The sequence below is a fragment of the Mustela erminea genome, chromosome 3, assembly GCF_009829155.1.
Source record: "Mustela erminea isolate mMusErm1 chromosome 3, mMusErm1.Pri, whole genome shotgun sequence".
NCBI lineage: Eukaryota > Metazoa > Chordata > Mammalia > Carnivora > Mustelidae > Mustela > Mustela erminea.
The window spans coordinates 123,679,343-123,705,992 of NC_045616.1; the positions used below are offsets into that span (position 1 = coordinate 123,679,343).

A 26,650-nucleotide genomic window follows, 5' to 3' on the forward strand; every position below is an offset into this window, starting at 1 on the left:
GGACAAGAGTTAAAGAAAGGGATGGGCGAGTTATCTGCTAAAGGGGACTCAGATTGCAGGATTTTCTAGAAAATGACTACATGGAGTAGAGGGTCAAGATGGCTCTTGGCTAGAAGGTAGAACTTCTCTCATAGTCATATTGATTTCCTGCCCACCACACTGTGTGTCTCCTTCCGTGATCATTTAGAGACCTGTCTTTAATTCAAAGTGTGCTCCATGGACCAGCACTTTTGGCATTGCATGGAGTTTGTTAGAAAAGTAGAATCCCAGGCCCCACCCCAGACCTACTGAACCAGCATCTGTATTTTAATAAGATCCCCAGGAGATTTGTGTGCACAATGATAGAAAACACACAAGGCCCAATCACAACAGTCAGAAGGGAAAGAAACAGGTTTTTGCATCTTAAGAAAGAGGGTGTCTCAAAGGAAGCAAAATGTTAACACAAATAACTCGCATTCATAAGAATGCTTAAAATACTATCCGTAATTGCAATTTGCTTAGTATCTAGTTTGGTTTTAACAAGGGAGCACACGCTGGGCATGAATGATGGAAAGAATCACAGAAGGGATGATAAAGCCAATCCTGACTCCTTTGTGGGTCATGGACAACCCTCTAGCCACTGCATCGTTAGGGGTTCAGGAATTTTTTTTTTAATCAACATATAATGTATTATTTGTTTCAGGGATACAGATCTGTGACTCATCAGTCTTAAACAATTCACAGCACTTACCAAAGCACATACCCTCCCCAATGTCCATCATCTAAGCACCCCATCTCTCCCACCTTCCTCCTCTCCAGCAATCCTCGATTTGTTTCCTGAGATTAAGAATCTCTTATGGTTTGTCTCCCTTTCTGGTTTCATCTTGTTTCATTTTTCCCTCCCTTCCCCTATGATCCTCTGTCTTGTTTCTCAAATTCCTCATATCAGTGAGATCGTATGATAATTGTCTTTCTCTGACTCACTTATTTAACTTAGAATAATACACTCTAGTTCTATCCACATGGTTGCAAATGGCAAAATTTCATTTCATTTGATGGCTGCATAGTATTCCATTGTATATATATATACACACTACATCTTCTTTATCCTTTCATCTGCTGATGGACATTTGGGCTCTTTCCATAGTTGGCTATTGTGGACATTGCTGCTATAAACATTGGGGTGCATGTGTCCCTTTGGATCACTACATTTGTATCTTCAGGATAAATACCCAGTAGTGCAATTCCTGGGTCATAGGGTAGCTCTATTTTCAACTGTTTGAGGAACCTCCATACTGTTTTCCAGAGTGGCTGCACGAGCTTGCATTCCCACCAACAGTGTAGGAGGAAAGGTACAGAAATTTGAACCTCAGTCAGGAAAACGTTAAGGAGAGGGAACCAGGACCCCCCAGAGCTCAAACTAGAATCTCGAAATTCCTCTATGGATGTATTAGAAGAAGGTAATTAGGTTTGGTCATCTTATTATCCATTATGGAGACCCATAATGTGTTGAAAGGAGTAAATGTCATTTAAAAATGACTTGTGTTTCCCAACAGATGCTGAGAAGAATCAATTTACTCTAGAAATTTTCTAGCTACCTCTCTATGCTCTTCTAATTTCAGTTAAATGGGATCAGGTTGGGGATGAAGGTCTGGGAGGGACCTTCAGAAAGGAGCTTCCTCACCCTTTTCTGTGCTCAGCATGTGGCAGAAATCATGCTGTTCAGGAATCATGTTGACTTGACCTCTTAGGCTATGTGTCTGCATGTCTGGAACATCTCCTCTTTGACCATAAGTACTGGCTCAGCTGCAGATTGGTGGAAGATACAGAGATCCAAGTGTCAGTGGATGAGAAACATCTGGAAACAATATACCTGGGCCTCCTGATACAGGAAGGTGAGCATGGGGGACGGGTGGGGTGGGGTTTTATCTGGGTATTTATTATCAGAGCCCCTGAAATAATTAGGATACAAAAGGAGGCAAAAAAATGTTTCCAAGGTGAGAATATTCATAAATGGACCCACCTGTTACAATATTACCCCAAACATCTCTGTCTGTTGGACACTGATATTACATGAACAGGTGTGGGTGAGGCTCTCTGATTGTCTGATGTGAGACACCCTTGTGGAGTTTGGAGAAGATGCCCCATGCCAAGTTTCCACCTGGGCTGATTAGATCTCCAGAGATCGGGACCTAGGCTCTCGTATTTTCTAAAAGTTGCCCAGATAATTCTAACGTGCATCCAGGAGTAAGAATCTCTTTTTATAATAGAATATGATTGTGAAATAAAATTGTAAATCTTGCAAAACCTGCAAGATTTCCTGAGATGGAGGAAAACAGTGTTGGAGAACTTCTTGGAGCGTAGACCAATCTCTTTACAAGGAAGGATCCGACTGGGGCTAAAACCAACCAGCTAAGAACCCATGACATCGCAGGCACAATGAAAGAGTCAGATTTGCTTAGAATGTTTTGCATTCTAGATTCTAGATTTGCAGTGCAATCTAGATTTGCATCCTAGATTCTGTTTGTGATCATGTTGAACAGATCACAATCGAAGGAAAGAATGTCATACTGTGCTACTATAAAATCTGGTTAGAGAAACATCAACCAAATTTATTCTTTTTTTTTTTTTTTGGCCCTTAGACTAAGCTGAAGGTTATAGTTGTAACTAAGTTTCTGTTAATTTTTGTTTCTCCCTCCACCTTTTTTTTTTTGGTTCAAGGTAAAGTTCCAATTCAAACTTACTCTCACAAACCACTCTGAGCTTATGGTGTCTAATTTAAGAGAATTCCCTCCCAGTGGCTTTTTTGTCCCCCACACCCCTGGTCCAGTTTTTCTGGGATCACAAAGATTTCCTGTGGTGCTTCTCCCTTGGCTGTGTCCTTTACTTCTAGGAGGAAAGGTAGCTGGGTTTCTGGTTAGAAATGTTACATTGTGTGATAATCCCTTTTCACCTAGTGCTACTCCTTGGAGGGGCTTTTCTCATTATGTACAGGCCACTTCTTCTGCAGAGCCATGTGCTCCGTGGCTCCGCCCCCTGAGAAGGAAGGAGAGTATTTGACGCTGTGCAAGAAGGAGTTAATCTCCGTGAAGATCACTGACAGCGAATCCGAGTGGGAGGGCGTATCTTTGGTGACCGGTCAGCGTGGTCTGGTGCCCCTGTCAGCTCTGGAACCTCTGCCCCTGCCTTTCCACCAGTGAGTAACCAACTACATCTTGGGAGTGGGTCCCAGAGCAGACTGAGATCTACACAGTGCATGGGAGATAGGTTTGTAGACACAGGCATCTATGGTCCTACGGAGGGAACAAAATCTGGGTGGGTTTTTTTTTTTTCCTTTTGTCATTCCTTTATTTTTTTAATAGTCAAAATTTGTACAATTTGGTGAAATATGAGACAACTCAAAATTTCAGATGGACATTGTACCTACTGCCTGGTCTTCAAATGCATTGTTTCTCAGTATGGGGACTGGGGACCATTTGTATCAGAATCACTTGGGGATTGACTACAAGTTCAGCCTGCCTGGTCATCATCAGGCTCTTTTGGGATCAGATTCAGGAATTTGCCTTTTCTATAAGCTCCCCTTGAATCTAAGGGGATGTATTCCACACTTAAGTTTGAGAATCTGGACCTGAAGGCTTTGTAACCTCAAACTTCCAGAGGAGCCATACACATGATCCCAGGCTGTGGACCCTGTGCTTGGCCATGGCAGAGAATCTGACAGTGAGAATGGAAAGAGATCCTCTGTTAGTCATTTACCTGGCAAACTAATTTAGAGCCAGAAAACATCGTAGGCCTGCTGGACTCTCCTTTTCTCAACACCTGATACAAAGGAAGTTCTCAATAAATGTTTGTCATCGTTTTAATAGGAGTACTAACCATGATACTTATGATCATGGCCATTGTTGTTATGCTAATGAACTATTCTGCTCGCTGGTATCATTTTTTGAAATCCGTCTTTGCAAAACCCGTGTTTCCATTGGCAGATGGTTCCTAAAAAATTATCCGGGAAGCTGTGGCCTTTCCAGGAAGAGGGATTGGACAGGCTCCTATCAGATCGGTATGACTGAGTTGAAGACAGTATCGTCAGGAAGATAATACCGCCCGGCCTCCTAATTTTATCTGCAAGTTTGGAGTCATTTGGTGTGAATTCCTGCCTAGCTTGTGCTGCTGGCTGGACGTGGAGAAGCCAGTTGCTGCTTCTAACACAGGTTTCCTTGCCTGTGACATGAGAGGTCTCAATCCAGGGCTGCTGGTACAAAGGTTCACAGACAGACAGACATGCGTGGCAGACAGAACACACACATGCGTGAGAGCCTGGGTGGGAGATGTTAGCGAGTGGTGGGGACCGTGGGGATTTAATGATAGGTCAGATGAATAAGAAGCCCAGTGTGAGCCAAACGTGGCTGCAGGCTGCCTATTTTCGATCTCGGGTCAAAATGTTTTCAATTTCCTTAAAATATTGTGAAATTGGTCTTGAATTTTGGAAGAGTACGAATGCCTGGCCCGTGATGGATAGACTCAGTTAATATTTGTGGAATAAATAAATGGAAGAGATATATAAAGGTATGCATTATATAAACATGCATGTATTTTGGGTAATCTCCATGGCAATGTATATGTTTATGTGTACAGAGGCACATACATACATATGCATGTGCTTCTGTAAGGACATATGTATCTACGGAGATGAACTTCAATGTTCTCTAGTATCTGGTATCTAGTATCTAGTATCTAGTATCTAGTATCTAGTATCTAGTATCCTTTCATCTTCATCCTTAGAGCCCCTCCCACCACCAACCAGCCTAGCTCAAGTGCGATTTTGTAAGCTGTGAGCCCAAATAACACTTTTTAAAAAAAGAAATAGAGGGAGGGGCACTTGGGTGGCTCAGTCTGTTGGGTGTCTGACTCTTGGATTTCGGCTCAGGTCATGATCTCAGGGTCCCAAGATCGAGGCCTGTGTTGGGCTCCATGTTCAGCCAGGAGTTGCTTCAGATTCCTTCTCTCCCTCTCCCTCAGGCCCTTCCCCTGCTCATGCACTCTCTGTCTGTCTGTCTCTCTCTCTGTCTCTCTAAAATAAATAAATAAATCTTAAAAAAAAAAAAAGAAAAGAAATGGAGGGATTAATGGAACCCAGATAGGGCTAATCAGTTAACTCACCGTAAACAAGATTTTTGGCTATCTGCGGTAAGATAAGCATTCCTTGGAATTATGAATACAGGGCTGTGAAATTTGTTCTCGGTTCAAATTCTGGCTCCACACCTGAAAACCAGTGTGACCTCGGCCACGTGAGCTCTCACTATGCTACAAGTTTCTCATGAGTAAAACATTACCATAAAACTGGCTTTGAATGCTGTGAAAAATCGATTGAGTGACATCTGAAAATCACTCAGTACAGTTTTCTCACACTGCAAGTGTTCAATGCTATTTGCCCACAAAGTGTAGAAGTTTCTGCTCTTGAGGACACGATCCATAGAAGCTTGGTCAAAAATGTCAGGGGGGGAAACAAAGCCAGTAGCTATAGCAGAGAAGTTAAAGGAAACATGGAAAACAAGACCCATAAGAGCCATTATCTCCAGGAAAGCAACATTAGTGGAAAGAAGGGTTAACCGGCAGTTGGTTAACCCAGCTCCTTGGACAAATCACAGATCTTCTCTGTTCTTCCACCTTTTAACCTATAAGAAGGAGAGTGTGATGACAGCTCTACCTACTCTTTAGGACCTTGGAAAGATTTTAAAAAATGGGCTTACAAGTACTTTGTAGGCTGGACAGAACAGAGCTTGTAAATATGTCATTACTAGATCTTAGCTGGACAGCTCACCAAGTTGAGTCATGACCATAGTCAGAGGGCGAGTCTTCCAAATCCTTCTGGGGCCTGAGAAGTTTTCCGTTTACCAGTAATAGGAGGCTAACATTTACTGAAGGTTGGTTAGGTACCAGGCATGGTGCACTTAATCACTTTGACTTTTCCTAATATCTATGAGACGAGTATTCTTACTGTTCCCCTTTTACAGTTGGGGAGACTGAGGGTCATAGTTGCCAAAGGACTGGAAGGAAATGGAGAGATCTCACACTGTTTCTCCCTCTGGTCTGTGGATTTGCGCTAACCATGATAAAGTATTTACATGATAATGGCAAATCAGACACAGTAAGGCAATATAGTAAGCTTTCCAGGTCTCCAGGAGTGAACTTTATTCAGTTTTAGGTATTCTGAGGTGAGCTTTCCTCCATTGGTTAACACATCTTTTCTTTTGTAAAGTGTTGGTGAACGTGGATGGTGGTTCCTTTCTTTGAATGTCCCAGTTTGGCAAAATTAAAAGCCAGTTACCCTATGCCGATTTCTTCTTTTTTGTGGGAGGGGGTGATGAAACTGATTCTCAAAATTCTGAATTCTGGGATCCTTCATTTCCTATTACACCAGGAGCAGTTTCTGTCTTATTTGGTTGACGATGTTATTTCTCCACAGGCAGAGGAAAATGTAAGGCCTGGAAGGAATACGAGAGGGAAGAAAAGGATGAGCTGAATTTTCACCGGGGAGAAAGCATCGAGATCATCGGCTTTGTCATACCTGGGCTTCAGTGGTTCATTGGGAAGTCGACACGCTCAGGAGAAGTGGGCTTTGTTCCCACCAGGAACATAGATCCTGAGTCGTATTCCCCGATGTGAGTATGGCGGACGGGTCTTCTGGGATGCCCTGGGGTGGGGGCCGCCTTCCCCAGGGGCCCCGCCCCATGCTGAGCGGGGCTGCAGATGTGCTTCAGGGTTTCCCAGCAAGATGGGAGTCAGAGGAGCACGTCCTGACCGCCAAGGCTGCCGCAAGGGGTGCTGGGAAGGAGAGGATGAGTGATCCGGGAATGAGTCAGTTCAGTTCTAACCAGCAGATGGTCCCTGGGGCCGCCTTGTATGTGAGGAGAGAGGCACAACCCCAAGCCACAGGGCCTGCTGTTATCCCTGCAGGCGTGGTATCAGTACTTGTGTTCTGCCTCTCACCACAGCCAATCAAGGGGCTCCATTAAGGGAAGGGCACACACAGTGGCCTATAGATTACAGCTTAGTGAGAGGAGACACCCTCCCATGGAGGTCTGAGGAAAGCTTAATGTATGGCGACAGTGTGGGCAGGATGATAGAGGGCATCCTTTCCTCTTTTCTGCCTGGGGTCTGGAAGGGCTAGTTCTGAGGAGCAGACCCATCCATGGGACCAGTGAGGAGCAGATGGCCAGCTTGGGCCGCCCACCCCTCATGGAGGAGCAGAGCTCAGGAATATTGACGGTGTCTCTGGGGTGGGCTTCCTGCATGAGGATAGGAAATTAAGAAGAAACCTGTGCCGTGTAAGTACCAGACAGAACACAGACTTGGCTGCTAGCATGGAGACGCTGGGAAAATGTGGCCCCAGGATTGTCTAAGGCCTTGCACACCCAGATTAGAATGTCTTCCCTTGTACAAAAGAGCCACCGAAGAGAGTGGACCAAGGGCAGAAGCTCCCTCGAGGCCTTGTCCTTTGTAGAGGGAGGAGACAGGTCATTTTCCCTACACAGAAATGTGGGAACTCAAGTGACCTTAAGCAAGGAAGAGCGCTCACTGAGCCCCTAGAGGATTATGGAGTGAATGGGAGATTATAAGCAGGAAAAGGGTGTCAGGAGAACTTTCATGAAATAGACAATATTTGAGTTCAACTTTGTAGGATGCATTTCAACAGATGGAAATGGGGAAAAGTGGTTACAGGTGGGAAAGCGAGGGGCTGTGTGACGAATGACTGGTGTTGGTTGAGAGGCAGGTTACCAGGAGGCCATTGGTGTGACAAAGGTCGGTGGGGCCGAGACGAGATGTGGCAGACAGAGAATTCCTGTTCAGGGCCTGGCAGAGAATGAGGAGCCACTGAGTGGAACATTGGCTTTGAGTAAGGCGTGCAAGAGCAGGGGAGAACCTGGAGGTAGGAGACCAAGGAGAAGATGAAGGCTGGCACTTGGGAAGGGGCGGGGGAACGGGAAGGAAAGGGCATGGCTAAGGGCCAATCCATAGGAATCTAGAGATTCCAAGAGGTTCACAAATTTGGATGCTGGTGTTCTGTCCCCACAAGTTCTATCTCATTGCTGTGGGTGGGGCCTGGCAGCCAGGGTTATGGGAGCTCCCCAGGTGGGGCTAATGGGCAGCCAAGGTGGGAACCTCTGCTCAAAGTACCCCTTCATTTACCACAGGGGCAAGGAAGGATCGAAAGGGCTGAACCCAAGGCCTTGGGTCTGGAACTCCAGAATCCTGATGTGAAATCTAGGTTTCTTTTTTGGCCAGTTCTGCAGCTGAGGTCCTGGTAAGAGAGAGAAAGAATAAACACGAGATTTGGTGAGGAAGAACAATTTACAGAGCAGAGGAAGAAAGAATGTAGCCAAGGAGACAAAAGAACAAAGGAGCCTCATGAGTGGAAGGACGGGGGTTGGGAGGGCAGTTAACACTGTTGCAGACTGCAAGAGGTAGAACAGGGCTGCCTGCTGAAATGCCTTGGGGACTGGCCCCTGGAAGGTCACTGGTCATTGAGAGGTCAGTGGCCATTGGAGGGAACCTGGTCATCAGGGGGCAGAACAACTTAATAATCAGACTTCCAGAGCCAGACTGCCTGAAAGACATTCATGGCCATGTAAGCACATTGTGTGTCTCCATTGGCTTACCAGCTTGGTGACTTCGGACATGTTAATTGGTCTCTTTATACCTCAGGGTTCTCATCTGTAAAATGCTTATGATATTAGTATTTGCCCATAGGATTGTCAGGAGTTGACATGAGCTAACACATGTGAAGCACTTAGAATGGTGTCTGGCACAGTGTGTGTGTATGCAACCAATATGTTCTAACTCTTCCTATGGCCGTTCCTGCCTTGGGGGGGTCTTCTTTGAGAGGCAGTTTTTTTTTTTTTTTTTTTTAAAGATTTTATTTATTTGACAGACGGAGATCACAAGTAGGCAGAGAAGCAGGCAGAGAGAGAGGAGGAAGCAGGCTCCCTGCTGAGCAGAGAGCCTGATGTGGGCCTAGATCCCAGGACCCTGGGATCATGATCTGAGCCGAAGGTGGAGGCTTTAACCCACTGAGCCACCCAGGCGCCCGAGAGGCAGTTTTAATAAGCGTCAGATTTCATAAACTATATTCAGACTTCTGTACCTCCTACCTTGTCCCAACTTGCAATAATTTATACCACTAAATTAATTTGATTATCGTATTTTAAGAGGCTTAGTTGTAGGGGATCTACGCTCGCCATGAAGAACATTGTGCCCTGTACTGTAGCTGTGGTATGAAAACTTCTTATTTCGACAGTGTCTTCTGTTGGCTTCTCTACCTGGTCACCTGTGGCACCTGGTCACCAGAGACCACACATTTCCTAGGAAAGGGGAGGGTGAGCCGGGAGATGGGGAGAGGTGGAAGAAAGAAGCGAGAGGGAAGCTGGCTCATCGCCACCCCCCCACCCCATCCTCCCAGTACTCTTTAGATCACACACCTCCCCAAAACACAGCAGTTAAGAGAAAAAGCCTACGAACAACCTGGTTGCTGGCAGCGGCCAGGGTATGGAGTCCTGGGAATCATCCTGTGTGCTATGCAGGTGGTCTGGCCACTGGGTGTCGCTCTTAGTCTGTGTTCACTGGGTACAGGGTTTCTGAAGAAGGTCCAGCATTTGCTGGTCTCCATCCTCTTCCCACGGCTCCCTCCCTGTGCTAGTTAGTATATTATTCCTTAAAGTGTACCCATTCATTCACGCACTCACTCACTCACTCACTCACTCCCTCATCTGTTCATCCATCTATCCATCCACCCATCCATGCATCCGTCTGTATTTATTTAACCAAATAGAGTAAAATTTCTCAGAAGCTGTTCTGTGAGTCAGATTTAGTCTGTGCCTCTGACACATGGGAACGGGATCCTGTTTTTCCGTGGCAGCAAAGTTGTGGGTTTCCTTTTATTTACAGCCCGTATTTCAACACCAGCTACCTGGTTTCACAGGAGCAGCAGCTGGAAAACCAGTTGCTAAAAGGGGGCAGGCATTCTGTCTGACTAGACAGGATATTTGTTTTGGCCAGAGTGACTTTAGAGATTTAAGAGTTACTGATGGTGACAGTAGGCCACTCCTTTCCTTTCCTTTGGTTTTAGGCTTTTATTATTATTTTTTTAAGATTTTATTTATTTATCAGAGAGGGAGAGGGGGAGAGAGCAAGCACAGGCAGACAGAATGGCAGGCAGAGGCAGAGGGAGAAGCAGGCTCCCCGCTGAGCAAGGAGCCCGATGTGGGACTCGATCCCAGGACGCTGGGATCATGACCTGAGCCGAAGGCAGCTGCTTAACCAACTGAGCCACCCAGGCGTCCCTGGTTTTAGGCTTTTAAAAAGTATTTGGTGTGTGTGTGTGTGTGTGTGTGTATGTGTGTGTGTGTGTGTGTTGAGGGGAAAATGTCTTTAGATATAACTGAAGACCCCCTGTTACTCCTTCCTATTTTCATCCTGTGACCCTGCTTCTTACTCCAGGGAAGACTGGTTGAAGCTGATAAGTAACTTCCCAGTCATCATTCTGAGACATTTTAGAAATGGACATTTGTAAAAAAACCAAAACAAACAAACAAAAAACAAACCAAAACAACACACACACACACACACACACACACACACACACACACACACAAAGTATTGTGAATTTAAAAATATATATACATGTCTTTTTTTTTCCCTGTAACTGGCGCCTTTTTTTCGGTTACAGTAAATTTAAGACTTACTCACATTGTAGTAGATATGGTCCCTTTAAATAAAGTGTTATTTAAAGGAAATATATGTACTTAAATTTGTAAATTAAAAAATAAAGAAGATTTGAAAAATTAATGCACTCAATACCAGAAAAAAGAACACAGGAGATTAGCCTGTAATTTATAGTATTAAAAGTTTGAAAAATTCTATGTTTCTTATATCCCTTCTTTAATTCTTCCTGTTGTTTATCTCTGTCTTCTTAATGATTCCATTTCTTGTGGCATCTATTTTTGCTGATGAGAATTTTGCTGTTAGTCTCATAGCCATTTCTTAGCAGGTAGGCAGCTTTTCTCTCTCTCTCTGTCTCTCTCTTGTTTTGGAGGTGGGGGGTTTCTTACTGATGTTTTGTACTATGATACATCTAGATGTGATATATTCTGTTACATATTTATTGTAAGGTGTCTCCTGTGTATCGTTTAGTAGTTATTTCAGTGGAGATCTGTGAGTTGCCACTACTCTTGGTCTTTTGTGCTTGTTTGTCTTAAATATACTTAAAATATACTTGTGAATGATCATTCAGCTAAGTGTTGAATGACCTTTGAAGTGGAGGGGAAAATAACTATTAGTGTAAAATTTCAAATCTGTTTTGCCAGGGTTTTGTCTTTTTCATTAATCCTTAGAGAAAAACAATTTTTCTTGCGTTGACTGTCTATTGTTCCTTTGTTTTCTGTCTCACTAATTTCATATTTATCTTTATTATTTCCTTCTGCTTTGTTTTTATTTCATTGATTTATGCCTTTATCCTTTCTGTTTAACTCTTACACTGTGTAAATTGAACTGTCAAGTGGTAGATCACTGAATCCTGAAAGAAGGACCAGGAGAAATAGAAAACATGAAAAGAAAGGTTAAATCTAAAGGAATGGAGTCATGTTGAAATGATATTATTTTCATTTATTTTGCTTAGGATGTGGTGTACTTCTTCAGTCTGAAGACTCATGTCTTTCTTCAATTCTGGAAAATTCTCAGTCATTCTCCCTTTGAATATTTGCCTCTCTCTCATTCTTTTTAGTCTCTCTTCTGGAATTCCTAACAGAGGTATGTTGGACTTGCCATTCTAGCCTCAGTCTTGCTTTATCAGTTCTTTTGTATTGTTCATCTTTTTGTCCCTCTAGGTGCATTCTGGGTGATTTCCTCCAAACAGTCTTTAGTTTCACTAATTCTTTCCTCTGCTGGGATTAAACGCGCTGCTGACCTCACTCATGTAGTTCTAAGTGTCCATGCCTTTATCTTCATTTCTAGAATTTGTATTTTGCTATTTTCCATGTATACTTATTTCTGCTCACCAGGTTCTGTATTTTCCCTGTAGCTTCTAGCCAGTCTTTCATTTCATAATTTTAACCACGCATATTATAAATTAATCTTTAAATTGTTATTTCTAGTTTTCATAGTGTTGATTTAGTATTTGTGCACCCGCTGGCCTTCACTGTCAGTAGTTCCCTTTTTGTGTGTTTGTAGTTTTGGTTATGTGAACGAATTTTCAACATTTTACTTTTATTTTAATTTTTTAAAAAGATTTATTTATCTATTGAGAGAGAGAGAGAGAGAGCTCACGTTCAAGTGTGCATGCACATGGGGGGAGGGACGGGGAGAGAAACTCAAGCAGATTCCCCATGGGCGTGAGCCGGATGCAGGGCTCCATTCCATGATCCCTTTTTGTGTGTTTGTAGTTTTGGTTATGTGAACGAATTTTCAACATTTTACTTTTATTTTAATTTTTTAAAAAGATTTATTTATCTATTGAGAGAGAGAGAGAGAGAGCTCACGTTCAAGTGTGCATGCACATGGGGGGAAGGACGGGGGAGAGAAACTCAAGCAGATTCCCCATGGGCGTGAGCCGGATGCAGGGCTCCATTCCATGATCTGTGATGAGATCATGACCTGACCTGAAATCACAAGTAGGACACTTAACCGACTGAGCCACCCAAAAGTTGAAAAATTTTCAACTTTTTAAAAGATGGTCTTTGCAGGAAGACTGGACTGAAGAAAATACCCCAGTAGAGCAGTTTTGGCATTTGCTTTCCCTGGAAATTTAGGAACTCAGTGGTCCAGGGCTGGATTTTTAATGTCAAGTTCTTTGATTGTACTTACACTGTCCAGTATACAGTATAATCCAGAGCCCACACCTTCTCCTTCTCCCTCTTCTTCTTCTTCTTCTCCTCCTTTTTCTTCTTCTTCTTTTTTAAGATTTTATTTATTTATTTGACAAACAGAGATCACAAGTAGGCAGAGAGGCAGGCAGAGAGAGAGGAAGGAAAGCAGGCTCCCCGCTGAGCGGAGAGCCTGATGCGGGGCTTGATCCCAGGACCCATGGGGTCATGACCTGAGCTGAAGGCAGAGGCTTTAGCCCACTGAGCCACCCAGGCATCCCAGAGCCCATACTTTCTAATGGTGTAAGTCCAGGTGTTTGATTTTTTTCCTGGGGTCTCAGACAAACGGTAAGTGTGTCATTGGCCAGTGAGTTTTCCCATCTCCTCTTCATAGAAGCTGCAGTTCTTGCCGCGGTCAGGTAATAGTGAGCTCATAGCTATGTAAGGAGCTCAGTTCAGCTTCCCTGCTTTGCCTGGACCCAAAGTCCCATGTCCTGTCCCTGGGTAGCATTACAGGGTGAACCCCAGCTCTGAGGGTGTCCCAGCTGAGAACTCCTGGGAGCCTCTGGGCCATCTGCTGGTGTTTACAAACTTGACTTTGGTTTCATCTTTTGTTTCTGGCTTTCAGGCATTTCCCTTTCTTTTCTTTCAAGTTAAAGAACGTATGAAAATATTTATTCTTGTCACATTTTATCTACTATTTGTCTGTGTTTGTGGGTGAGAATAGCCCCCTGTGGAAAACCTGTATATTTCTAGAAGTCTTACTCTTCTAACCTCATTATATTCGGAACACCCTAATGTAATTTGTCAGGCTTCTTGGACTCTTTCTAAATACCTGGGACTCAGGACATGAGCAGATCAGCTGTGAGGCAATGGGCCACAGAGGCTGAAGATCACAGTTTCTGTCTCAGCTTGACTGCTTGCTTGTTGTGTCATTCTTAGCACGCTACTAAATGAAATAGCAAATTCAGGAATGCTTTGCAAATTTTAAGTGTTCTACAGAAATTCAAAATCATATAATGATTTTATATAATTATATAATGATGATTTGAAATCCTCTAATGATTTCTTTCGATCTCAGATGAGCTTAGCTGTAGATTTCAACCAGATGTTCTTCTGGGGATGGCTGCTCTCACGGTACTGGGAGAGTCTGGAGATCTGAGGACAAACGTAGGTGGCAGAACATGGCACTCCCATCCCTGCCACTCCCTTAATTCTGCTTGAACTAGAGAAGTTTGTTTGTTTGTTGTTTTGGGCTTTTTTTTTTTTTTTTTTTTTTTTTTTTTTTTTACCACTTCCTAGCTAAGCTACCAACTTTATTTTTCTGTGCCTCCGTTTTGACCTCTGTAAAAAGGAGTAAGAATAGTACCAGCCTCATCAGGCAATTGTGTAGATTAAATGAGACAAGGGTGTCTGATTCGTAATAGGCTCCCCTCACCCTTCTAAGGACTAGCTGTTGTTACCTCTTGGGCTTCCAAGTTATTTTTGTTTAAAAAAATGGTTTCTGAGGTTAATCCTCCACCCCTCCAACTTTATTTGGGCCTGAACGAGATCTTAGATCTTGTTCAGGTGGACATTCTGGATTGAACGTTTTCTGAGGCACTTCTAGTTTTCGTATTCTTTGATTCAATGACAAATGACAAGTAAGCAAATTAGTTTTAACAACGAGTTTATTCAATACAGTGAGTATAAAGATCTCTATTATTTGTAGTCATTTCTCCTATCCCTTGACCTTCCTTCTACCCACTTCCCATCTCCCCTCTGAATGTCACATAATGCTTTTGTTTTGTGCCATGGAATCAGAGGTCAACAGTTGTGAAAGGTTCTTCGGACTAGAGTCAAACTCTCTCCATTGCTTCTCTAGACTGTGTCACCTGTCCTAGTGTTTTCTTGAAATAACCCGACAAAGAAACATCTTTTAATGGCCTCTTTTCAATCCTTACCTTGGGGTAGCAAATTCGTATTTCTCTATTAGAAATGGACACCAGGGGGTCTCAAAGAAAGGGTATGGATCAAGAGAAGGGACTTTGTTTTTCTCAAGAGATAGAGTTTTAACAAGGAGCGGGTGTTTTCATCCCCTTTTTGATCTGTTCAGCAGCCAAATAGCTTGTTTCTTCTTGATGGGGTGCTCAGAGCTCTTCTTCCCGGGCAGCAGAGATAAATACATTATACAACAGAGAGATGAGGAGTTTGGCTGTCACTTTGGCAAGCGGGTCCATGGCTTCTCTGTCCTTCACTGTGTCCTGGGCTGGAGAGAGAATGGGTGTGTCTGGAGCCTTGCACTGATCTGTATCCATGTCTTTTGTCTCAACACAGGAACAAGAGCTCTGCCTTTTTCAGTGATGAGGAAAGATGTTCTCTGTGGGTCCTGGGAAGTGACAGAAAAGCTGAGTGTGCCAGCTTCCTCCACAAGCTTGCTCATACTGATATAACGTCCGTCTATCGGCTTAGTGAGTGTTTGCTCCTTGGACCCCTCTGAAAGCTCAGTCCAGTGCTAGCATGAGAGGCCAGCCCTACTGAGCCTTCTGTTCTAACCTTGGAGAAGAACACCTCCTGAGTTGTAGCTGAGGTCACCTCTTCTAGGGCTGAGGGAGGCCTCGGTCCCCAATGACAAAAGCAGGACCATAGAAGTTACAGCTTCTAAGAGGTGATTTCTCCTCCCATTTTACAGATTGGGAAACTGAGGCCCTGGTGAATTAGTGCCTTGCTCATTTTCTAGTCAAGACAATCCCTAGTCTACCACACTGCGCCCAACACAGACTGACGCTGGACTGGCGGGGTGTGTTGACTTTGTGGGGGCTGGGACCTCAGTGCCACCACTTCTCATCAGGGTCTGAATGATTGATTGAGCGAATGAATGCCACTCCCTTCCCTTACTTTGGGAGGGCCCACTGCACTGTGTTAGGAAGTGCATTCACCTTGTGACAGTGGCTGGAGGAAGGACTCGTGTTTCTATATCTCTTCAGCAATGGCGGTACTGTGTCCCCATGCCGTGGGGGCAGATTAGATGGGGCACAGTCCATGGGCACAGAAGAAAGAATCGGCAGAAGCAGCGTCAGGTCCGCTCCCTGTGGCAGAGGTGGGCGTCAGGGTCACCATGCACACGGGGCATTTGCGAGGAGCAGCTAGACACGAACTTTCTTGCCACAAATAGACCACACCAGCCACCAGGCTGAACCAAAAAGCTGAAGCTACAGGCACCTCCTGGGAGGGAGAGCTGGGTCTGAAAATCCAGGAGGAATTTGGGTGTGCCTCGGGCACGGGCAGGCCACAGGCTTGGATCTAAGGGGTCTACCAACTGCTGATCCAATGGTAGGGGCAGGTTCCAGGCAGCCCATTGCCTCCTATGTAAAGACCCGGAGCGCTGCTCTGATGGATGCAGGGCCGAGACTTAGGATGACGCAGGGGTCTCCCGGCACCATGGCAACCAGCAGAGGGGCGTCCTATTGGTAAACTCCAGCTTCGCTCTGCCCCGGGGAAGGCGTGCCCTTTATAATTCTTCCTCCCAGAGGGAGCATCTTTTGTAACTCATGCACATTGCGTCCTTGGTGGCCCTGGCTTGGAGTGAGATTGGCACGTGTTCTCCATGTCAACGAGGGCCAGGGCACAAAGCCAGCTCCCTAGCTCTGCCATGTTTGGCGGCGAGCCCTTCTACCTTTGCAGGCTACAGATCTCAAGTAGCTACAACGACTCTTAGAGCAGTAGGCCGAGGCTTGACCTGGTGCCGAGGCTTGACCTGGTGTCCGCAAAGCCCACCAGAGAGCCCAGAGTGAGGGCATAGGCGGCTGTTGCTTCTTGGTCGGGGAGAGGTAGAATCTCATTTCCAGTAGCCCCTGTCCTGGGAGCAGGCGCGGGGGCGGGGGCGGGGGAGGGAAGAATTGGGGGCGTGAATCTGGCCTTCCCCTCCACGGTTAGGCTTCACCTCCACAGTTACACTCAAGAGGGTTCTGTTCTTTGCTGCCAAACCCAAGGTGTCTTCTTGGTTCTCACCTAGCCTTCTGCTTCTGTGATGTTGGGTGGCTGTCGCAGAGCCACCTTGATCTCTGTGTCTTTTCTTTCCTCTCAGAGTGTGCCTTTGCTGCCTCCCACCTGCTGGGAAATGCTGGTGATTCTCCGACTCCTTCACAAACTCCCCTCCCCCAGCTGCTTTGCCTTCTTGCCCAAATGCTTCTTCTACGACTCGGACCCATTCCTCTGGACACGCTGGGGTTCCTAAATCTGTGTTTGCAAGTCTCAACCTTTTCCCTCTGGCTACAGATCGACTTCCTTCTCGGCCTAGAGCTCCTGTGAGTCCCTCAGACGCAGAATGTCTGAAACTCTGCTCCAGACTGTCCCTTTTTCCACCTCACCCCACGAAGTCACTTCAGGGGATGGAACTGGGACCCTTAGATGCCCCTTCACTCTCTTTTGTTCATTAGTCACTTTTGCTCACCTAGTCCTGTGTCGTATTGTGTCGTATTGGAGTCCCTGGCAGCTGAGAGGATGGATGAGGCGTGCATGGGGGCGGGAGGAAGGAGGCAGGTACACATGGCAATGGGAGGCGATGCCACAGGTTTTGTTCATGGCTCTGCTGTCCGCTAGCTGGGAGATTTGGGTCTTCGGAGTCCGTCATCCTCCTCATACCCCCACCTCCTGGAAAAGAGTTCGTGTTTCTAGCCTCTCTGTTTTTCTTTTCTGGCTCTGAGTCTTATTTCTCTCTCAGTTCCCAACTGTAAAATGAGCGGCTTAACCAAGAAGCTCCGCAGGTCCCTAGAGCTGTTAAACTGATGATGGAGAGAATTCTGCTCAGTTTCTCAGAGAAATTTAAACACAAAGTGTCCCCAGGAACCACGGGTCTGGGGTGCGTCGGCAGGCATGGGCATGGTGGCCCATTCTGACCTAACACCAGCTCTGTCTTGCATCTCTATCCAGGTGGGTTTGAATCCATCCAGAATCTTCCAAACGATCTAAGTGGTGAGTAGAGATCATGCTGAACCTGACCTCCCGTCCTTCAGAACAGCATCCTGTCCTCTTGCCAGGAGCTGGCCGCCACAGTTGCACGTGCTCATGTTGCTCAACTCTGCCTGTCCCTTACAGCGTCCCAGCCGGAAGGCTTCAAGGAGGCCAGGCCTGGAAGAGCCTGGGAGGAGCATCAGGCCGTGGGCTCCAGACAGTCCAGCAGCTCTGAGGACTCCAGCCTGGAGGAGGAGCTCCTCTCAGCTGCCTCGGACAGCTATCACTTGCCTGAGCCCGATGACCTCGATGACCCGGAACTGCTCGTAGACCTAAACACTGGTCAGGAAGAGGAGGAGGCAGAGAACTTCGCCCCCATGTTGGCTTTTCTGGATCACGAGGGTTATGCTGACCACTTCAAGAGCCTCTATGATTTCTCCTTCTCTTTCCTCACGTCTTCCTTCTACAGCTTCTCTGAGGAGGACGAACTTGTGGCCTACCTGGAGGCCTCAAGGAAGTGGGCCAAGCGGGGCCACAGGACCTGGGCCCACGCCCGGCTCTGCTTCCTCCTCGGCCGGCTGAGTGTCAGGAAGGTCAAGCTCTCTCAGGCCCGGGTGTACTTTGAGGAGGCTATGTACATCCTCGATGGGACGTTTGAAGACCTATCCCTGGTGGCTGCTCTGTACATCAATCTGGCTGCCATCTATCTGAGGCAGAGGCTGAGGCATAGAGGCTCGGCTCTGCTGGAAAAAGCAGGGGCCCTGTTGGCCTGCCTGCCTGACCGGGAGTCTAGTACCAAAAATGAGCTCGATGTGGTGGCCTACGTACTACGCCAGGGTATTGTGACAGGCAGCTGTCCCTTGGAGGCCAGGGCATGCTTCCTGGCCATCCGATTGCTCCTGAGCCTGGGCCGCCATGAGGAGGTCCTGCCCTTCGCTGAGCGCCTGCAGCTCCTTTCTGGACACCCTCCTGACTTGGAGGCTACAGCAACCGTCTTGAGTTTTCTGTACGATAAGAAGTATCTCCCGCACCTCACAGTGGCCTCTGTCCAGGAACGTGGCACCCAGAGCGGCCAAGGGATGTCCCTTCCAATTTGGCAGGTCTACCTGGTTCTCCAGAACACCACCAAGCTCCTTGGAGTTCCCTCTTCAAGCTGGGGTGAAATTTCTGCCCTGGCCTGCCCAGCACTCAGGCAGGCACTGGCTGCCTGTGAGGGGCAAGCCAGTTGGAGCACCCAGAGGGCCCTGTGTCTTATCCTGTCCAAAGTGTACCTCCAACATAGGTCTCCCGATGGGGCCATCCACTACCTGAGGCAGGCCTTGGTGCTAGGGCAGCTGCTGAGTGAGCAGGAAGCCTTCGAGTCTTCCCTCTGCCTGGCATGGGCGTATCTCTTAGCCAGCCAGGCAAAAAAGGCTTTGGACATCCTTGAGCCACTCCTATACTCCCAGAAGGAGACAGATAGTATCACCCAAAAGGGGGTGGTCCATAACCTCCTGGGACTTGCCCTTCAAGGTGAAGGCCGGGTGAACAGGGCAGCCAAGAGCTATCTCCGGGCCTTGAACAGAGCTCAGGAAATGGGGAATGTGCGTAACGAGGCGGTGACTTTGGCCAATCTTGGCCACCTGACCCTTAAGTCCTGGGCTGAGCAGCCAGCCAAGGACTATTTCCTGCAGGCCATCCGACTCTATTCTGAACTCCAGACCAGCATGGAGACAGACATGGAATTAGTACAGGTCCTTCTCTGGTTGGCCCAAGTTCTGGTGCATGGACGCCAGCTGGCCAGTGGCCGCCTTTGTTATGAAATGGCATTGCTGTTTGGCTTAAGGCATCGACACCTAAAGAGTGAGTATGTCCTGTGCTACTGGGAGCTTTAGAGAAAAGTGTGAGAGCACGCTTTGCCCTCATCCTATCTCAAGCGATCTCATTCATGTCCCCGCTTTATGTTCAGGTCAGCTTCAGGTCACCAAATCCCTCTGCCATTTCTACAGCTCTGTATGCCCAAACCCCAAGGCCTGCATCACCTACCACGAGCACTGGCTGACCCTGGCTCAGCAACTCAGGGACCGAGAGATGGAGGGAAGGCTGCTGGAGTCCCTCGGGCAGCTCTATCGGAACTTGAACACGGCCAGGTGAGTCGGGGCTTGGGGATGGGCCTAGACACAGCTCATCTTCCTTCAAGAGAAATAGCATTCTCTTCCTCTGGAAGTAAAGTTCGCAGGCTCATGGTGTGTTTATGGCATCAGGGAAAAGAGCGTGGGCCCTGCGGCCACTGCACGGTGTCCTCTCTCACTGATTAGCTGTGTGCCTCTGAGCAAGCTACTTCGTTTCGCCCTACCTCAGCTTCCTCATCAAAGACAATAATGGTGGCGTCTACACTTTAGTAGTCACGTGGGGAATAAATGAGTCAACTCCCATGGAACACTTGGGACAGGGCCCGATCCGTAGAGGCGGCTTGGTGACATTGGCTGGGTTACAGCTGCTTGGGTGTGTGCAGTATCATGTGACTCTGGCTGAGGGTCCCTAACTCAGAGAGGTGCCAGTTACACCCAGGCTGGCACCCTCAGGAGGCCTTGGTTACCTGAGGACAGGTGGGTATTAGAGGAACAGCCCAAAGTAAATCGATGCATGGGCAGGTGGGGACAGCTTCATTGTAACGAAGTTTGATTTGGAACCCTCCCTCTAAAGTGAAGCCAGAAATGACAGAACTGAGTTTATTTCCGCCATTTCGTGAAGAGACTTAGGTGAGCATGGCAGCCCTGTGGTTAAGTCACAGATTCAACTCCCAAAGGAGCACTATTTTAGCTTGGGTTGGGCAGAATTGCCTAACAGCTCCGTGAACGATCCTTTGTGACGGACTTTTCAGCCCTCTCTTCAAAAGGCTCCTTTGTGCAAAATATACCAAAACGTATCTGTTCCACTGGGCAGCTTCTTTCAACCTCTTGATCTTTAAATTATTCCCATGTGAAGTATCCCGCCATGTCCTGCTGCCTTTCTCTTCTCTCATCTCCTTGCTGGCTGGGATCTGCTTACCCCTCGTTCAGTTCTGCTTCCCAACAGGTCTTTAATTGATTCCATTACACTCTTCATGGTTTACAAGATGTCCGACTTCATTTGGCAACAGATTAGTATCGTGGCATTGTATTCATAATTATGAAGGACATCTAAAACAGAGCCGGGATCATTGCTACCAGAGAGGTGGTTGAGAAGAAGCTAATTGAATGACAAGTGTTGCTTTTCTAGGCAATGTGGCAACCTTGGGCCCCCGGACAACCAGACCGCTAATAATCAGATAACAAATTCTCTCTCTCTCTCTCTCTCTTTCTGTTCCCCTCACTCTGTCTCCCTCATCCTTTCCCTCTCTTGCAAGAATCAGGTGTCCTCCAGATCGCCAAGTGTCTCTGCCTTCTGCTCCGGGAAGGGAGTTGCAGATCCTTACAGCATGGGAGGGGACAGGATGTGTGGCCCCAGTGTGACACTGCTTTCATTCTAGGATACCTTTTGAATGTCCTTTTATGGGGAATGGGTTTTTGGCTATCCTCATTCCATTGTTCTGGAAGTTGATTCAAATGGGGATCTTTAACCCTAATCTTCTAGAAGTCTAATCTCTGAGGTTTTGCTTGTGTAATCGGGAGGACGTAAATCTCCCCTGCTCCTGCTTTACCCCCACGTGAGTGACCCGAAGCAGTAGATGGAGAAGTGCCTCGGGTGTCAGAGGAAACCCTGCAAACAAAAGGTCCTTATTCCTTTACGAGAAGCTCGGTCCATCAGGGATAACGTGCTATGAGTCTACACTTACTTAGCATGTATAAACCATCTCCTCCTACAGGGTGCCCGGCAGACACAGGTAAACAGTATTTGCACACACCTGGAGGGGTTACTGTAATTTCACTGTAAGCTTCCCGGTAGCTGAGGTAGAAAGGGGAAAGCCACAAGAGGTTCTCGCCATCTGATTAAAAAAAACAAAAACAAACAAACAAACAAACAAAACCCCAACAGAAACAAATGTATTTGTTGGAGCAAATGTTTTTCTGGCCCTGATTTCTAGGGGATATGCATAAAGTGGGTCTTGATATACAGACAGATTTCTTCAACTAAATTCTCCCAGTGAGGTTTCCATCCTCATGAATCTCAAAAGCAGCAAACACTCCTGGGCGAAGTGGCAGGCATCTGCGGGGGCGGAAGTGGAGAGAAAGAAGAGGACACTTTCAGCTGAGGGTTGGGGATCGGTCACAGAAGGCTTCATGAAGGCGGTGACATTTGAGGAGGGCCATGAGGGACGAGTAATATTTTGGAAAGTGGAGGAGGGTAAGAGAACAAGCATTTTGGGTGGAGGGACCAGCAATAGCTATGGAAAGGTGGGGACACATTTGGAAGGCATTCTGTAGGTTTGAGGAAGGAGGGTGTTCAAGTGGATGTGGGTAGTGGAGGAGAGAGAGGCCTCCAGCCCATGCCTGAGGAGGGAGTATGGGGGTGGGCTGGGGTGGGGAGCAGTGGGCCTCCGGACTGGGACAGTGAGCAGCCATAGTGAAAATGGCAGTCGTAATGGTGACTGATGCGTTCAGTGAGCACATGGCGTTTGCCAAGCAACGTGAACTCTCAGGATAACTGTGTGGGGCACAGGGAACTGTAGGAACAGAATGAAAGATGATGATGTGGCCCAGCCTTTGGGATTTTGCCTTGGAACATTTTGCTGTCCCTTTGTCCAGTACCTTTAGAGTCTTGCTCTCTTTGCCTCCAGGGTGACAACTGTAGGAGCTGGTGTTTTTGATCTCTCAAAACACAGACCTTGGGGATCTTGCTTTTTGTGTTCAGGTGACATAATGCAGACTGTACCTTGTTCTAGAGCTGAACCAGGTGGGATCCATGGGAATTCTGAAGCGCTATTGAATAAATGCAATAAGAATTTACTGAGCATTTACTATAGCCCGGACACCTGACAGAGAGATATGGTCCCTAAGCTCACAATGCTTACAGACTAGTTCAAGAAATTGACAATATTTATGTCCATATTAACCAAAGGTAACCTATAAATGGCGGTAGGTGCCATGGAGGGCGTGCATGTTATCTTTAGAAAGAAGAGATGCCTGGCATGCAGTAACACCTCACAAAGTAATAGTTCTTTGCACATGAATATAACCGTAGCCCAAAAGTCATTAATCCTGGCTTTTATTCTCATTCTTACGCTCCTTATTCCCTTGGAACAAAAAAGGGAAATGCCTCACCATTTGGTTTTCAGTGTAACGAACGCAACCAATCACGGACATTTCTGTAATCTCAGGCAAGGAAAGAACTGCTTTCACTGATGTGTCCTCCTTTGCTCACGAGGCTAGGACGCACTTCACCACCACTTCTGTAGGTGAGGAAACTTTGTTCAGGGTTTGAAGTAGCTTATGTTCTTCAAAACTTCCAGGTTGTTGGACTGGTAAAAGAAGAAGAAACCTGGGGCGCCTGGGTGGCTCATATCATGATCTCAGGGTCCTGGGATCAAGCCCTGAATTGGGCTCTCTGCTCAGTAGGGAGCCTGCTTCCCCCTCTCGCTCTGCCTGCCTCTCTGCTTACTTGTGATCTCTCTCTCTGTGTCAAATAAATTTTTTAAAAAATTAAAAAAAAAAAAAAGAAGCAGAAACCTTACCATAGGCTGGTTTCGGAGCCCACGATGGAGCCCTGCTTGAAGGAGTGTGTGGGGTTTTGGAGTGAGATTCTCAGGGTCACACTCTGGTTTAAACAGTATTTATTACCCACTCCTTGTCACTTACCCTTTCTGAGCCTTATTTTTCCCATGAGAAGAATGGATGTAATAATGTTACCGCTCGCCTAGTGTTGCTGTGATGATTACATGCAATAATGCATGCTGAATGCTCAGTAAGTATCAGGGAACAATTACTGTCACGTATTACGAGACAAAACCGCAGAGGGCTCAGCGTGAAGCTTTAGAAATGAACAGTGCAAACTTGGACAAGATAAAAAGTCCCCACTGGGTTTCCTTATTTGTATAATGGGCTAAAGTCCCTCATGGTTTAGTGTTTCTGAGGTTTACATGGGAGAATGTGTACAGGTTTTCAGAATGTATACTGAAAATTCGTTTGTCAACCCCTGGCACAGGGTCAGCCCTTGGCGAGGAGCTGTTCTTATTATGGCAATGGGGCAGGACCAGTGAGTGAGGGCTGGGCCCAGAGGTCAGACAGGCGCTCATTCGGGTGGGGCAGGGATCTGGAAAGCCCCGGTAGGGGAGGGAAAGAGGAAGTCTGGGAATGCAGGTACATCAGAGTCACTTGGCCACAAGTTCATGGCTGAGGGCCAGGTGGGAAGGAAGGAATAGGACCTAGCTGTAATACTAGACCAAAACTTAGAGAAAGGAGAAATGGCAAACAGAGGACTCAGGATTGGAGAAGAGGAGAGACACCCTGACAGGGCCTAGGCATAGGTGGCCCAGGAGTGCACATTTGGGATGAAGGCTGTCACCCCCTCCCCACCCCCTGCCCCCTTCCCGCCCCAGCAGGCTCCTTACTTCTGATTTGGGAACTAAACCACACCTAGAGCCTGCGGCAGGCAGGGCTGAAGGAACTGGGATGTTGAGCCATTCCAGGCCAAGCTGGTGGGTGACATGCCACGGGCTACTGGCATATGCAAATGAATGGGGTGACAAAGGCTGGCGATGGCTGGCATGACAAGACCAAGGAGACTGGAAACCACCTCCCATGTCCAGAATTTAATGTGTGTTTTTATTGGACATCATGGGTCAGGTGTACATGCTGGTCGAGGCACCTTGCATGCACAAGGAGTCTTGATGGTGCTGTGTGAGTAGCTAGGCTTCTGTAAGTCCTGCCTGCCTTTATTGGGGGTTTCTTGGAAATACTGATCTCTCATCCGCAGTCATAGTGAGCTCGGAGAGAAAAGGTCTAAGAAGCAAAGTTCCTCTCTTCCTCTCTAATTGGCTTCTTTGCTATAACCCAAATCTTGCTCCCTGGGGGTCTGGAGAAAACAACCATAGCCTAAGGGTCTCCCAGGACAGCAAATGGTAATAAAGGAAAGCAGAGCAGGAAATAGGAGGATGAGATATATGTGTTCTGTCTTCATCAACTGTTCCAGTGGGAGTGGGAAGAGCAGTGCTTGGAAACTGTGCTTGAGGTCTGGGAGGGGGCGGTACGAAGCAGGCAAGAGAAGAACAGGGCTTCAGTGACAAAAGAGGCCCATGTTTGTCCTAGCTCAACCAGGGAGGCTGGCAAACAGCCCAGCATTGCCTGAAGCTTTCAGCTCCTGGCGTGGTCTCAGCAGCAAGTCTGACATTCTAACACTTGAGAGAGGGTAGCCTGTGTCCATCTTGGATGTCGTACTGGGAGCTGGGCAGTGGGGAAAACCTGATTTCTTTCTTCTCAAGACTCCCAAGGGCCAAACAGCTGGCACTTTCTCTAGAAGGCCAATAGCTGCCTCTTCACCAAGATAAATCAGGACTGCATCTGTTGAAGGCGATGCTTGTTTCCATCAGTGTGCACAAAGGGGCTGGGGTTGAGCTGTCCATCATGAGGTTCGATGAGGACCTCCTAACTCTGAGTGTTCATATACTCAGTTGATGAGGACCAGTGTTTCTAGAAGGATCTGTATGGTTTGGAGTAGTGGTTCTCAGACTTTAACGATAACAGACAGTAACCTCAGTGCATTACAAATCAGATTCAGGGCTTGCATCTATAATTATTAGGACTTAGTGAGTTTGAGATAGCTCTAAGGGTCTGTGTGTTTGTTTGTTTGTTTGTTTTTTTAAGATTTTATTTATTTATTTGACAGACAGAGATCATAAGTAGGAAGAGAGAGAGAGAGGGAAGCAAGCTTCCTGCCAAGCAGAGAGCCATATGCGGGGCTCGATCCCAGGACCCTGGGATCATAACCTGAGCTGAAGGCAGAGGCTTTAACCCACTGAGCCACCCAGGCACCCCAGGGGTCTGTGTTTTTAATAAACTCCCAGATAATGCTGCTGCTGGAGCGCCATGAATCTCAGAGGAGGGTAGGCACTGTGGGATGAGGTCTGGGCTGGGACTGAAGAGAAGGGAATTCTACCCCTGGATATTCCCCTGAAGTGTTGTGCAACCTTGTGCAAATTACTTCCTACCCTTGGGCCTGTTGCCCTATAACATAAGGGGTTGGGTTGGATCTTGCAGTCAAGTTGTTACTGAGCTTTGACAAAATGCTCCCAGAGTCTCCTAGCTACCGTGGCGTGTCAATGCACTGGGGTCACTTTGCCTGTGTTTGTATGTTCAAAGATCTGGGTGATTCTAATTGCTGCAGGAACAGAGAACTATGAGATGATGTTCAATGTTCCTTCTTGTTCTAGAATTCCGAATATGTGCCACACTACATTACCTGTGCCTCATATTGTCATTAATGCCTGTCATGGGAGAAGAGTTTTCTGCCTAAGACAATTTTCCAGATGATTAGAGTCCTCCATTAAGCATCAACCTTTTGAAACTCTTGCCCTTCTTTGATTTTTTCTTCTTTAACAAAACATCAGCATCTTTTTGAGCATTTAAAGTTACCACCATAGTCATTTGTTCATGCGTTTGTTCAGTAAATATGCATTTGGCATCCCCTATATGTTATAGGTGCTTATGGGAAAATCATCGTTTTTCCCATAGTGCAGTTGAAAGATGGATGGACCATGGGCCTTACTAATGAAAGTGACAACTAACATGAGCATTCATTACTGTTACTTACTCTGTGGGAGGCACTGTTCTTGGCACTCCAGTTTCTCCATCCCATTTAATTCTTCCACCAATCCTCTGAGTCAGGTACAATGATACCCTCATCCTACATATGGGGAAACTAAGGCACAGAGAGGTTTTTCTGTTTTGTTTTGTTTTTAAATATGTTCTCAAGGTTGCACAGACGTTTGA

General features: G+C 46.6%; 1 protein-coding gene across 2 annotated transcripts in view; it reads left to right on the forward strand.

The window, feature by feature from the left end:
• Positions 1 to 26,650, forward strand: part of SH3TC2 (SH3 domain and tetratricopeptide repeats 2) — a 53,607-nt gene that overhangs the window by 17,852 nt on the left and 9,105 nt on the right. For both annotated transcript variants that reach the window (XM_032337381.1, XM_032337382.1), the window contains exons 5-12: positions 1,731 to 1,874; positions 2,974 to 3,175; positions 3,963 to 4,036; positions 6,443 to 6,638; positions 15,150 to 15,283; positions 17,745 to 17,786; positions 17,910 to 19,607; positions 19,714 to 19,894. In XM_032337381.1, coding sequence (XP_032193272.1) covers positions 1,731 to 1,874; positions 2,974 to 3,175; positions 3,963 to 4,036; positions 6,443 to 6,638; positions 15,150 to 15,283; positions 17,745 to 17,786; positions 17,910 to 19,607; positions 19,714 to 19,894 — 2,671 coding nt within the window. The remainder of the gene's footprint in view (positions 1 to 1,730; positions 1,875 to 2,973; positions 3,176 to 3,962; positions 4,037 to 6,442; positions 6,639 to 15,149; positions 15,284 to 17,744; positions 17,787 to 17,909; positions 19,608 to 19,713; positions 19,895 to 26,650) is intronic.